General features: G+C 40.7%; 1 protein-coding gene across 3 annotated transcripts in view; it reads right to left on the reverse strand.

Moving 5' to 3' along the window:
• Positions 1 to 1,308: 1,308 nt before the first annotated feature.
• Positions 1,309 to 13,540, reverse strand: part of atxn7l1 (ataxin 7-like 1) — a 28,076-nt gene continuing 15,844 nt past the window's right edge. For all 3 annotated transcript variants that reach the window (XM_026146834.1, XM_026146836.1, XM_026146835.1), the window contains 9 exons: positions 12,823 to 13,021; positions 12,287 to 12,714; positions 9,741 to 9,823; positions 7,758 to 8,020; positions 6,900 to 7,110; positions 5,076 to 5,197; positions 4,007 to 4,528; positions 3,449 to 3,701; positions 1,309 to 2,331 (listed from right to left, as the gene is read on the reverse strand). In XM_026146834.1, the coding sequence (XP_026002619.1) occupies positions 2,314 to 2,331; positions 3,449 to 3,701; positions 4,007 to 4,528; positions 5,076 to 5,197; positions 6,900 to 7,110; positions 7,758 to 8,020; positions 9,741 to 9,823; positions 12,287 to 12,714; positions 12,823 to 13,021 (2,099 nt within the window). In that variant the 3' untranslated portion in view covers positions 1,309 to 2,313. The remainder of the gene's footprint in view (positions 2,332 to 3,448; positions 3,702 to 4,006; positions 4,529 to 5,075; positions 5,198 to 6,899; positions 7,111 to 7,757; positions 8,021 to 9,740; positions 9,824 to 12,286; positions 12,715 to 12,822; positions 13,022 to 13,540) is intronic.

Here is a 13,540-nt window from a genome sequence, read left to right on the forward strand (position 1 = left end):
AGTTTTTTTTCTACTTATGCAGTTGGGAAGGGCCACCAATCAAATGAAAACTGGCTCAAAGGGAGGAGCTAAAAGTCAGTATGAGGAAAATCTGAATTATTTTGAATTATTAATGGAAGCAAGCACAGGAGATCCCCTTTGAAATAAGAAAAATCTCTTCACATTTTCTGATCGACTTTTTTGACATCCTCAGTTAAACTTTGTAACACTTGAAACCTTTAACCTGTGGCACACAGTGCTATAGAAAACAAAAGCATATAGTTTCCCTTCAAATGTAAGTGTTGTCTTTTTAAATCAGCACTGCTTTTTTACACCTGATGCTGCATCTAATAAAAGACACCGAGGGCTCAAAAGGAATGACTACAGAGCTACCGGAGAAGAAACGGTACCTAGCTTGAGCTGGGCAGCTGTGAAGCAAGCGGATACATTTTGACCCAGTTCTGACTCGACATAACACAACAAACCAAGCGTAATTGCACTGAGATGAGGCCGACCGGCCTTGGAAGATAAAGATAGTTTAAAAATATAGCTATAGTTTTGAACACTGGAAGAAGTATGAAAAAGGGTGAACCCACAGGAAATTGGGAAAATGGTGCCCCTTTATATGAAAATACAAATAAGGGCCTGGTTTCACAAAACAAAACCTAACCAGCCTTTTGTCTTGCAATAGTAAGAAATAATTATGAAATAATTGTGACCTCTGGGCTTATTATCTCCTGACAGAACAAAGGAGGATCTAAACGAGAACACAGTAGAACCAGACTACTTCACTTTCCTTTTAGAGCCTTAAATGCTTGCACAGTACTGCATCTAAAGTGTATACACATAATTTGTAGTATGAGAAACAACATGTGGGATATGGTTCTAAAGTTTCAGAGATCAAGATTTCTGTCAGACTACAATAATTATTTAAAACTAATATTAGAAATTTAAAAAGAACAGAAAAAGGATGTGTTGTTTCCTATTGATGACAGTAAACATAGACAGCAGCCATGGCTCAAATTGGTTTGTGTGATTATTAACTAACGATCTAATTATTGAATGTTTTGAGAAACCAGGCCGAGCTCATTATCGTTAATAAACAGAGACAAAGAGACAGGAAAGCTAAAAAATACCCTCTCTCCTACCTCATAATTGGGAAAAGGGGACAATTATGAATAAATACAAAAATAAGAACAGATATGTACACATTTTTAATAATATGAACTATAATAATACTTTCAACATTTCTTCAAAATGACATAGAAATCCTTTTTTTTTGCTGAAAAAAACCTCAAACCCTCAAAGGTCAAAAACAAAAGAATGATAAATTATTATACAAAAAAAGCGCCATCCAACACCTTAATATTAATAACAATAATTCCATTTTTGGATGCAAGTCCAGGAGTTTCTTGCAATGTTTAAACCAGGACGAAGGGGGAAAAAAATACAAAAACATTCTTAAGTTAAATCTGACTTCTTCCTATATTGAAATACAATGCATTGATGTAGCGTTGTTGGTAACACAGATGTCTTCTTCTTCCCTTGTCTGAACAGGTTCTTGTGTGGCACTGCTGGAGATGGCTCTGGAATCAGCGAACAAGGAAGGAAGGTGAACTGAGGGCAGTAAGTGCACTTTGAACACAGGCATGCTGGGATGAGCAGGGAGCATTGGGGGGCAGGGGGACAGTAAATAGAGAAATGGACAAAGTTGTTTGGTACAGAAAGAAAGAGGTTAAAGAAGAGGTAAATGCTGGATAAAACCCAGCTCATCTCTTTTTAAAGCAAAAGGAAAAGAAAAAAAATACAAATAAAAAATAGAGAAACACAAAAAAAGGGGTGGAGCCACTGAGGTGGCATAGCTGAAGTCTGAGTCCTACAGTAGTCGTGTCAGTAGGTCCTTTAAACATCAAACTCCCCCAAAGAAATCACAGTTATCTTTCCACTCAGATTTCTGAAAATAAACTCTGGTTATCCCCCTGCAAAAGTCAACAGTGGTGGTGTCATTAACAGTGCCTTAAAATTCCCTTATCAGGAGGATAAAAGGTTTTTGAAATCCTGTTCTGTAAAGACCACAACGGCGCGGAGCAGCTTTCCATCAAAATGATCCGTACTGAGGGATAAGTGGTGGAAGCCACTGCCAGCCAACTGTGGGCAAAGACTTCAGAGTCCCGCTGTCACAGCAGGTGAACTGAACTGTTTTTGGATAAAACAGATGTGACATGATGAAGCAGTCTGATTGGTGCTGGAACTGGAAGAGCGGTGAGGTCAAAGGTCACAAACGGTGGTGGCCTGAACAGCTGCCCAACATTCTGTCCATTAAACAGGTTTCTGTCAGTGATGCAACTTGGCCTGTGGAGAAAAACGCACACTTGTCAAGTGATTTTAATTTCTTGCCTGTAAAGCAGCAGTTTCACAGCAGATGGAAGTTTAATTTGTAATTTATTAATTTATTTGCACAACACAGTCATTCATTCTTGAGAGCTAATGATGATATCCATTTAATAATAAGCATATATTTAAAAATCACTTATTAGCTTGCAACTTTTGTTCATTAATCAAAATCTGCAACAGTTTATGTTTTAGTAGAGGCGGTGACAGTGGTAGAGGAAAAGTCTAGGATCATCCCCTCAGGACAATGAACCAAAATCCAAGTCTAATGCATCAAAGAGTGACAAACATAGGCGTGACACTCAGATTTACGGAGAACATCACCTAAACTGGTGGGTCTCCCAATTTCTGAAAATAATTAGAATAAACAAAATTTTGACCACGCATACAGAGTATTGAACCACCCCTCATACCTTTTTTACCTTTATTCTTATTATTTTATTTTAGGAAAATGGGAAAGAGGTACAGCAATGAATTGAAATATTTGCAAAACACTTGAATATGTAATGCTGTATATAAGACAAAAAAACAAGTTGTATAATTCTAACAAGGCAGCCCTTCCAGTGAGACCATTTCAGATGAGGCTTCAGTGAACAAGAGGTGGATCAACTGAAGAGCCAAATGCATCTCTCAGGTCCTGTGTCAGGCCTTTACTGGGTTTTTGTTTTTCCTGTTTCTTAAGGACATGACTTTCAGACACTGCTCAGATGTTGTAGAGAGTTTTTAGGCCTGACACTTCTTTTGTGCTTTTGCACAAAACTGCATCTACTGTCATTCAAAAACAAGATGGAACTGAATTTGCTCAGCTGTCATCACTGTAACTTATATCTCTCACTATTTCAAGGACCACCTGATTTTAAGTGGTCACATAACAACTGCGCAAACTTCACCTGCTCATCTATTCACCACTGAATGGTGAAGTATGTCTTTGCTGTTGACCATGGGTCAATGACTGGAGCTTCTTGTAATAAATGCTGAAGGTCTCCTACACACCAGCTCTTAGCTGACTATCAGACTTCCTTGAGAATTCAAAACTCAGCACACTAAAATATATTCCAGGTAGTAGATGACTGCTTACCTGTCTTGGGGATTCAGGCCCTGAAGCTAGTATCCCCCCGCTATCGCTTCCATTCCCAAAGAGGCTATCTAACCCACCCAGTCTGCTCAGCTTGTTGCCCTTTCCTCTGTAGGAGCTGGGACTTCGCCTCTTCCTCCCTTCTGCTCCTCCCCCATAAGCTAAGGGTCCTGTGGGAGGAGCCATTGGTTGGTGGGCAGCTGAGGTTGGTTCCCTGTTAGGTGAGTAGGGTATACTGGTGCTGCCAAGTTCACGACTGGAGAGAAGCAAAAGAAGGAAAACAGTATGTTGTGTCTACATACACAATAAGTATATTACATGTTATATGAATATACAATATGTTGAACTAAGTCTGCATTCCCTCTGACTACAATCATGACTTGTTATCCTCTAAAAGAGAATTTAATGGCATAACATGTAGGTATAATCAAATATTTTTGGGAAATAAAACATTTACTTCTAAAGTTAAATATCAAAGTACAGTTTTTACAAGTTTTCAAAATTGTGGCCTCTTAATGAAACTTTTTTTTTTTTTTTTTTTACATTTTACTGGGGACTCACCTGTTTTGCGATATGTGGCTTTGAGGGCCATCAGCTTTAGATAGCCAGCCCTCTGAGCTTCCCCAAAGTTCGCTATCCCCATGACCAAGTCCCTTTTTCTTGGCTGGGGAGGCAGCTGTCCCTCCCGAGCTTTGTAACTGTGAATGAAAGCTCCTGTCGTTCCTTTTGTAATTATCCACAGTGGGAAACAAGGAAGAAGAGGAAAATGAGGAGGAAGAGTAGGACGTTTTTTTTCTCTTCTTAGTTCCCGCTACGGGTTCCTCCACGTCTTTGGATGGACGACTTGCTTTATGCGTGCCGTTACGGGCTTTGCCCTGCGCGAAGACTTGGGTGTGGGGTTGCGGGGAGTCTCGGATGTTAAACACCCCAGCTGTGGATGCAGACTGAGGAAACATGGCGGTGTACGAGAGGGAGTTGGGGAGGGAGTTGAGCAGACAAGAGGTGGGAGAAGGGGCTTGATGTGAAGGTATGGAGGATGTACCAGATGGGGAGAGGAGGCTCTCAGCAGCCAGAGGCACCTTCCTGAAACATGAAGAAGAGAATCTTACAAAAGAGAAATGTACCAATAAAGTTGTTTTACTGCCAGAATAGCTTGTAGGAGACCTTAAGTAACAATCAATATGCAGTATTTTACTGAACAATGGTTTTCTAAGCTCATTTTAGTGTCTTCCCCTCATTTCATCAGCCTCCTCGGCTATTTTTACTTTACTTCCCACGATTAAAACTCAGAAATTATTTATCTATTGTGATTGTGCAATCATTAACTGCATGCAAACCTGTTCTTTTTTTCCCCTCTATTGTTGCTAGTTTTGATCTTTGATTAAAAACTTACAGGCTTCATGTGTGATTTTTTTTCACCTTCTATTGTTTAAAAAACAAAACAAAAAAACCTTCCCGTCTAAAAAATGAAACAGAATTTGAATCTGTTTTCCACAGCTGATGAGTTCATCCCTTCCTCTCACATCTTTCCATTAAAACATTACATTTTGCTCATCTTTACCATTTCTCACCCATACCTATTAACCTTTAAGCAAAATATGGTAGTAGAATAATCAAAGAATACACTCGCCTCCACATCTGGGCGTTGAGGTGTTTCTCCACCATGTTTTGGAGTGCCAGCCTCATCCTGTCCCATCGCCTGTCAAACACATAGTGGCCTCTTCCCATCAGCCTGCTGCTGAATACGCAAAACTGTAAGAGGGAGAAAGAAGACAGCTCAGGTGAGAATGTTATGAAAGAATCATAAAGGAGGCAAGGCGAACGATTCTGAAAAGAAGAAGAGTGGAGGAGTAAAAAGCAGTAAAAGAGGCATCAAATGATGGAACCAAAGAGATAAGCTGTTTTCACACATCAGCTCTGGACAACATCAGGGGAATTAGGTTGGGACACTGCACCAAGTTGTCCTTTCTGATACTGAGCTCAGAGCAGGAGGCAGTCTGGTTCAGATTTGTTCTCAATCCAGGAAATAATTCTTTTGGTTTAGGCGAAGGTGCTAACTGGATACAACGCATTCGAGGCAGGGCGAAGGGCGTGAATTCTGGCCATCAGGTATCATAAAGACTAAAAAAGGTGTTAAAATAATGTAATTTTAGATAAAATTACATCAGATATTTGTGTTTTCATGTCTACGTAGGTTGGGTAATGTCTCAAAGTGAACTAGACAACAGTCCATATGTAAAAAATGCCATAGATGAAGAAGAACAGATGCCTAAGAGAAAAACAATGTTAAAATATTTTTAGAATTTGAGAAAATAAAAAATATAACTGGAACTTTTAACAGGAAATATACAGTACAGTGTACAATTTTTATGGATAATGGTAACTTTTAGAACCTCCCATTAATCTAACCGCTCAGGTCAAAACTGACTATGAAGTGAGAGCTCTGACTTGAAGAACTATAATAATCAAGCATTTCTTTAAATTTAGTAAAATGCAGACTTTAGGAGTAAAAAAAACATGTCTGCATCAGCTTTCCATATATTTTAATAATATTATGGGCACTTAGTACTCGCCATTTTAAAAGGAACAAAAGCACATGCCTGGCAAACTTCCAATGTCAGCATAACTTCAGCAAATTAATACTCCCTACCAATGAGCCTATACACAACCTGCATGTGCGCCTGTACAAAAACGGTGGTGCAAAAAAATGGCAACACACTTTATTTAAAGGTCTTATTTCTAATCTTTATGCCAGGGGTCTCAAACTTAAATGAGTTGCGGGCTACTGCTAACACTGTCACCTAATTGGAGAAAACACCCACAAATATTTCCAAAAATGTAGTGTTTTGTTTTTTTTTTTAATTTCAAATATTGTATAACAAGAAAAAACTCAAAATTGTTTTCTTTACAAATAACTCTCTCCCTGAACTAACACAGCCATTCGCTCATCATGTTTGTACTGTCTGCTCATATTGCCTTCATATTAAATAACTTTTTGCTTTTAAAAGAACCTATTTCAACACTGCACTCAACAACAATCAAATTCCCTAAACTTCAAGGGCCAAATAACATTATATTTCTTCACGTCAATATATGGGACCCACATAGTGGTGACGTGGGCCGTGAGTTTGAGACCCCTGCTTCACGCTGGCTGATTGCTCTAGCTCTAAGGATAATACAAACTGGGTAAGAGTGTGAGATCAACCATTTAACATAGATCACAATCTCTTTTCCAAAATAGCAAACTTTTCCTTTAACACATACTATTAAGCTACACCTGAGGCTGAACTGGAACAAAAATATTTCCGCTAAATGACATATAAAAGCAGACCCTGCAGGGATAAAATAGGAGATAGGATGACTAAAACTTTTGTGAATTGGTTACTGAACGCCCTGAGGTTATGGAATAAGAAAATGCATGATAGTGCAGCATTACTGGGTCCTTCTATTTTACCCCTAAAGGCTGCGGGTGATGACTGGAGTAGTGAACAGCAGGTCTGTCAGCATCCTCTGGATCTGCATCGCCCTCGTCGCTGGAAAGTCGACTGCTTTCTCCAGCAGCGGTCACCCAGCTGTGGGGAGCTGGTTCTGGGTTAGGGGCCTGGACAGGAGATGCTACCGTGAGCAGAGGACCTGAGGTGGAAGTGGAGGAGCCTCCTGGAACCCTGGGACAAAGGGGTGAATAAAGTAATGAGACAAAGTGGGTTAAGGATTAAAGAACTGGAAACATATGGGACAGAAAAACAAAAATTAAAGAAAAGAGACAGAACAGGAGCCGTGAAAGGGAAATTTAAATGTGAATGCAGAAGACGAAGAGTGTAAACAAAGAAAGAAGGAAAAAGGAAGCAAACTCCAAATAAGTTCATTTTTAAAGAAGGGTTTTGTGCTCTAAATAGAAACAGGATATACGTTTTTCACAACAATTTGACATAGGGTGATTTTTCTGCTTGCTCACTTCTAGCAAACTGTGTCTATAGCATCCCCTGGTGGAAAAGGGTGCATCTGTCTGAAGAAAAAATGCTCAAGTATGCAAGTGAACACAATCTTCTCAAAATGACAAGTAAACATACTTAAGACTAAAATAAATAAGCCATTATTTCTGTTTAGAAAGCATTCCCTTTCTCTAAAAGAGCAGTTTAACTTCAGTAGCCAAAGTTTAACAACATAAAAATGGCAGAAGTACATAGAAAACTATATAAAGTAGGCATTATAATATACAATGCTCCTGAAACACACTCCTCATTTTTAAAGCTGATTAGAGTCCTAAAGCTTTTATTATTTGCATATTTAATACTTTTCACATCCTTTGTACCTTGGTATGTGTGCATTTGCCAGCCGCAGCTTCAATGTGGAGAGAGGTCGTCCATTGGGGCAGTGAGACTTGCTGGGAGACGAGCTCTCTTTAGACATAATACTCTGGCTGGAGCCTTCCTTCCCTCCCTGCGCTCCGTCCTTGTCCTTATCCTTTTCTTTCACTCCATCCTTCTCCTTCGCCCGCCCCTTGTGTTCAGCCAGGAGGATGTCAAAATGTTTCCTTCGGCCAGGGACAGCCCGCCGGTGGGTTAAAGAGTGAGTCTGCAGCAAATGAAAAAAAAAAACCAAAACAAAACAATTATTTTATTCTTTTATTCCTCTGACCGTTTAGAAATACTGGGTTATTTCCAGAGAGACTTTGTAAATGAAAATATTGATCTGTGAAGAACAGACTGTACCACAAACACACTTCACTGGGATTGAATGCTGCATTGAGAGAGGCTCAAGACACGACTCTTTGGTTTCATGATAGTTTCCATAACCTCACACTGTATGTGTCTACGTCACACCACACAAACACGGGTAAATATTACCTGTGCCTATATACCGTTCCAGGTACTTTGGAAGGTAACCAGCCATCAAACATTTGGTTTTCCAATAGATATTTACCAAACAAGGCAGAGAGGTTGCTTTAGACTGCCAGGCCTGCGTTTGGAAAGAAAAATACTTCCTGCACTTATTCAAAGGGAGCAGCCAAGGTCTGTGCATCTTTAACCACAAGGTCCCAAAGGTTTATGTATCACATTTCTAACTATCCTGACTATTGAATACACATTTGAAAGAAAATAAAACTTTTAAAAACTGAACAAGATGCCAGTGTTTGGCGTGCTAGTCGAAATTATGGTGATATATTAGGGTTTTCTGAAGTTTGAAGTAATGCTGAATTCAGAAAGAAAGGGGAAATCTGAACACTGACAAGTGTCAAATATAAGTTAATTTTAATTTAAAGATCCACCATGACCACTGCACTTTCCTCCCCCATCTCCACCTCATCCTCTTCCTTGTCACCCAAAGCTTCATCCTGACCTGAAATCAGGACTCTAACATCAGAAAATGTCCATAAACATGCCTATTTATTCCTGATTAGATTATTCCAGATTAGACATGTGACATTCCTGCCTCCAGATAGCTGACACTGAGCTGCCTGGTTAAAAGCCAATGTCCCTCTGATCAACAGTTTGATTACATTCTCACATTGTGTGAGAGTTTATTTGCCAATTGCCTGAGTGTGACAACATTAAAATCCATTTTAACATTATTTTTGTAACGCTGACAAGATAGCCATCATTGATCTGAAATGAGCTCCAGTGACTCATCAGCCCATACTGGACACATTCACAAATTTTTACAGCCTCGGATGCTTCACAAACAGCACAAAACCATCGATATTAAATTTTACATGTTGTAAATATGTTTGGTGTTTTTTTGGTTTGTTTTGTGGATAGTTTGGCAATCTGCCCTCTAGCTTATCAAGACAAAATGCTATGTGTCTAGCGATGCTGGACATAGTAGATCTGAACAAGATTACTTTGACAAACCACTCCCACATGAAAAAATGGCAACAAATTAGCCTGATACATCTTTAATTACTTAACCAGTTTGCAGTGATTAGTAAAGCTCAGCAGAGGTAATTATAGGGCAGTAAAATAGAGTATTACTTCTTAAGATGTTTTAGCCTCATCCAACATCTATAATTACCTCATCAGGGGAAGTGTAGGCCCTGTAATGCCTGAGCAATGCTACCCCAGCATTAACTGAGAACGGGTGTACACACAAGAGAGGCAGCCAGAGAGCTAGATATGATCATAGCTGTGGTCGGCGTCTTTCAGTAGCGACATTAATGTGCCCTTTAACGCTATTACTCTCAGAAATTGTGGTCAGACAAAGAGCAGGAGGGTCAGACGTTACTATTATCTCCACAGAAAGCACGCAGAGATTGAGAGTGTGGGTAACCCTGCACTTGTGCCTTTATTTGCATTACCTTGCAGGTGAGAGACCGTGTGCAGGGTCGTTTGGTCTCGGGGTCCTGCACTCCGCAGTGCTTGTTGGGATCAAACACTCTCCCTGCAAAAACAAACACAACACAGAAACACACACTAGAGTCATCTGGTAATTTCTTCCTTCCTTCCTTCGAGTATCAAATCACATTTGATGGGAGTGGGAGCGCTGCAACACCACGAGCAAATCAATTTTCCTCTTCTGAGACAGCAGTTCACTCGCGTCCTCGCTCACATTTGTCTGTTCACATGTTGATTCATGTTCATTTGATCATTCAGTTGTGGTCTGAGGCTCCTCTAATAGCACCAGTCTATGTGACATTATTAGCAGTCCTTCCAGAATCAAACAAAAAAAACCAAACAAAAGGAAGACTCTTCATACTGTGACAAATTATTCTTGACACGACATGCTGTCAGCCTTACAAGAGTCACTAGTGACTGACAGCCGAGCACACGCTCTCCAGCCTTAACGAACTGTATCCAGAGGGGAAAATTTGCACTTGTTAATGATCTCCACCCCTAAAATTTAAGGCCAATTTCTTACCCGAGTCTCTGATGTATGTTGTAGGAATAATATTAAAATGTATATGATGAAATGACTCTAGTAAGAGTGGATGAAATACATATATGTAGTTTGTGAGGGGCTGCCAGTTATGATGAGGACTCAGCTCCTTATCATAACAGCAGTTTCTTCTGGCTTGAGTTTTAACATTTTTAACAGTCTCTGTCTTTGTTGTTTACCCACTTGATGTCCAAAAAGTTAATTATACTAATTTTCTCTCTGGTTTCATTCTTATTATTACAGCCAAAATAGCTGATTTGGCTCCTCACCTTTGAAGTCAACTTTCTCTGACTGGCAGCCCTTCAAAAACAAAAAGCAGTGTGCCTGGGATGACAACATTAGAGACACAACACACACACACACAAAAAAGTACCCGACAAATGATTTTACTTGTTAATGGCATCAATTACACAGATATGCTTAATTGATGAGCGCGTGAGTCTTGAATTGCAAAACAGAATTTTATTTTTGGAATTAATAAATTTAAATCAGCCTTTCAATTAGTGTTCTATTATTTGTCAACTTGAAATGTCAAACCTAACTATTTAAGTTGGGTTTGACATTTAGAAAGAAAAAAAAAGACAGAAAAGGCAGTTAGTTCTCTACTCGGCCTACATTTGCAGACAGACAGACCTTTCCTCCACACAGACTTGCAAATAAACAGCAGCCTCCAGTCAGCAGGTTATCTTGAACAGTGTTACTATCACAGGGCTGTAATCTTGTGCTGGCCTTTCCTATAATCCCTGTAATCGTTCTGTGTTTGCAGTATGAGACAGCAGCTCCAGTGGATATATCCAGAGCAACAAACACGCACTCAGACATAAACAAACTCACATGCACGCTCCCTCAGTTCTTACAAACTTGATAAAAAGAAGTGAGAGAGAGAGAAAGCGAGACAGAGAAAGGAAGATGATCGCTGTGAACAGAACCTGAGCAAGACAAACCAAACAACACCAAAAGCAGAAGGTCAAGAAGAGCAAGAAACAAGACGAGTGACGTGCAGAGAGAAAAAGATGCAGCCGGGAGCCTGCGAAATAAAAATTAGGATAGAGCATGAGCTTGTGAAAGAGAGAGAGGAGGAAACAAGGAGGTTGAGAGGCAGGCGGTGTAGAGTGAGAGGATGGAAAAAAAAAAAAAATGTAGACGCACAGGAGGTGGGGAAAATCTCTCAAGAAGACAAGCAGCTTTTTGGCAGTAAGAGCTCGTGAATTAGAGGGTGTAAATCAGAGGCTCAGAGCATAGAGGCACTCGGTGCAAACTGAGAGAAAGACTAGTGACAGGAAAAGAGGAAGAGAAGGAAAAGCAGCATAGAGAGATGCGACACAAAAAAAAAAAAACCCAAACCCTGAAATATCAATAGGAAATCTTTAACTTTACAGCCACATGTGTTTTCACCCCTTCTTATACAGAATGATCCAGTCAGTTAACTTGCGCATAAATGTGAATATGAAAGTAAAAAAGTTTGGGAGTGAGAATTAGTAAGAAAGCTGAGATCGGCAGGCAAGCAGTGAATAACAAGAAAGGAAAAAATAAAGGAGAGAGAAATCCATTAAATGTAGGGAGGTGTCTGACCAATTCCGAAGCTCACAGTTTCACACGCTGCTGACCAGTGTGCCGCTAAACACTCAGGCTGGAAGCTGTCAAAAGAATACTGAGGAAAAAGTGCACGAGCTTATCTGGGTGCAAGTGTGCGGTAATGTAGGAATTCTAATGTAAAGCTCAGTAGGAATTAAATGGGCAAAGGCTGAATTATGTAACTCTTGCAGCACAGGAATGTCAATCGTCTAAAGCGTCAAGAATCAGTTTCTTGAGCTGCAGGCTGATGGACTGAAATCCTAAATCAACCATAAAAAAGGCAGGAAGGAAAATGACTCAATATGTCACAGTGAAACACACATGCAGTAAGACTTCTGCTGGATTCCCCCCCCCTTCCTAAAAAAATGAAAAAAAAAGAAAGAAAGTGCTAACCTGAAAGTCTTTTGTGACTCCTGGAGGGAGTCTTAGTTCCATTCTGTTGCTTCTTCTCCAACGGTGACACTGATGGCAAAGCTGGGAGAGCAACAGCTCGGTGAGAAGGTGAGGGTGACAGGGAGGATTTCCGATCCAGCGGGGAGGGAGACGGCGTTGACGCCGCCCTTCTGTCCAGCGGGGAGCGAGCTGGACTGGGCCGCTTATCTAGAGAAGATGGAGGCGTGATGGATCGCGGCGTGGATGGTCCGCTGCTGCCACGACCATTTGTGAGCTTTTCACTCAATCGCTGGGAGGCCTGGGTAGTGAGGGATGAAGGCTTATGCGAGGAAGGGGAGGAAGAGGAAGATGTGAGGCGCACGTGTGTCGCTGAGTCGCCTCGGCTTAGGCACGGCATCTTCTCCAGGCTTACGACTGGCAGCGACACGCTGGAGAATAGTGGGAAGAGAGTTGCAGACAACTTTTTTTTGCAATTAATGAATAAAATGTGGGATTTCATCGGACTTAGTAACAATGTTATTGTATTGTGCACGCACCAGGTCTTGTTCCGCGCCCCCTTGGGCGGGTACACAGCAAGTGGAGCCTTGCTGAAGCGGGAGTGAGGGTAATCTTTAGGTATCCTGAACGCCAGTGTCTCCCCAGGACTGGGAGCCACAGCGGGAGGCACTGTGGATGCTTTGGGCTTCATGGCCAAAAAAGGACTCCTGGAGGGGACTGGGGAGCTGTGCTGCTTCTCTAAAACAGATCAAGCCCAAAAGAAAGAAAGAAAGAAAAATGCTCTTATTCATGCATGACAAAAATATGAATAATAAAAATAATTTGACAATCAAATTTGACACATTATGACAATCAAGACAGACCAACAAGAGCATGCACTGCTAGTGTGACTTGCCTTCAATTAGCACCGAGTCTTTTTAAACCAACTCTACTCTGCTTAGTTGCCAGATGGCTATGTTGTAACACAGGGGAGAGCAAATCTGTGGCTGAACTTCTCCACAAAAAGAAATTTCCAATCAACTAAAGGATGCTTTTCTCTAATTAGCAGTATGCCTGACACCATCTGAAGTGTCCTTTTCGTGATGACCCCCGACCCCCCCACACCCCACCACAAGAGCCAACAATTACAATATTTTTGACCCAGATCTGATCAGAATACACGAGTTGGAAAAAAGTAAGATGCTGAGAACACAGAAGGAAACATAGACGGGAGTAAATCACAAAGCAGCAGGGAGGAAACACGGAGGAGAGGAGCTC

Source organism: Astatotilapia calliptera, chromosome 17 (genome assembly GCF_900246225.1).
Source record: "Astatotilapia calliptera chromosome 17, fAstCal1.2, whole genome shotgun sequence".
Lineage (NCBI taxonomy): Eukaryota > Metazoa > Chordata > Actinopteri > Cichliformes > Cichlidae > Astatotilapia > Astatotilapia calliptera.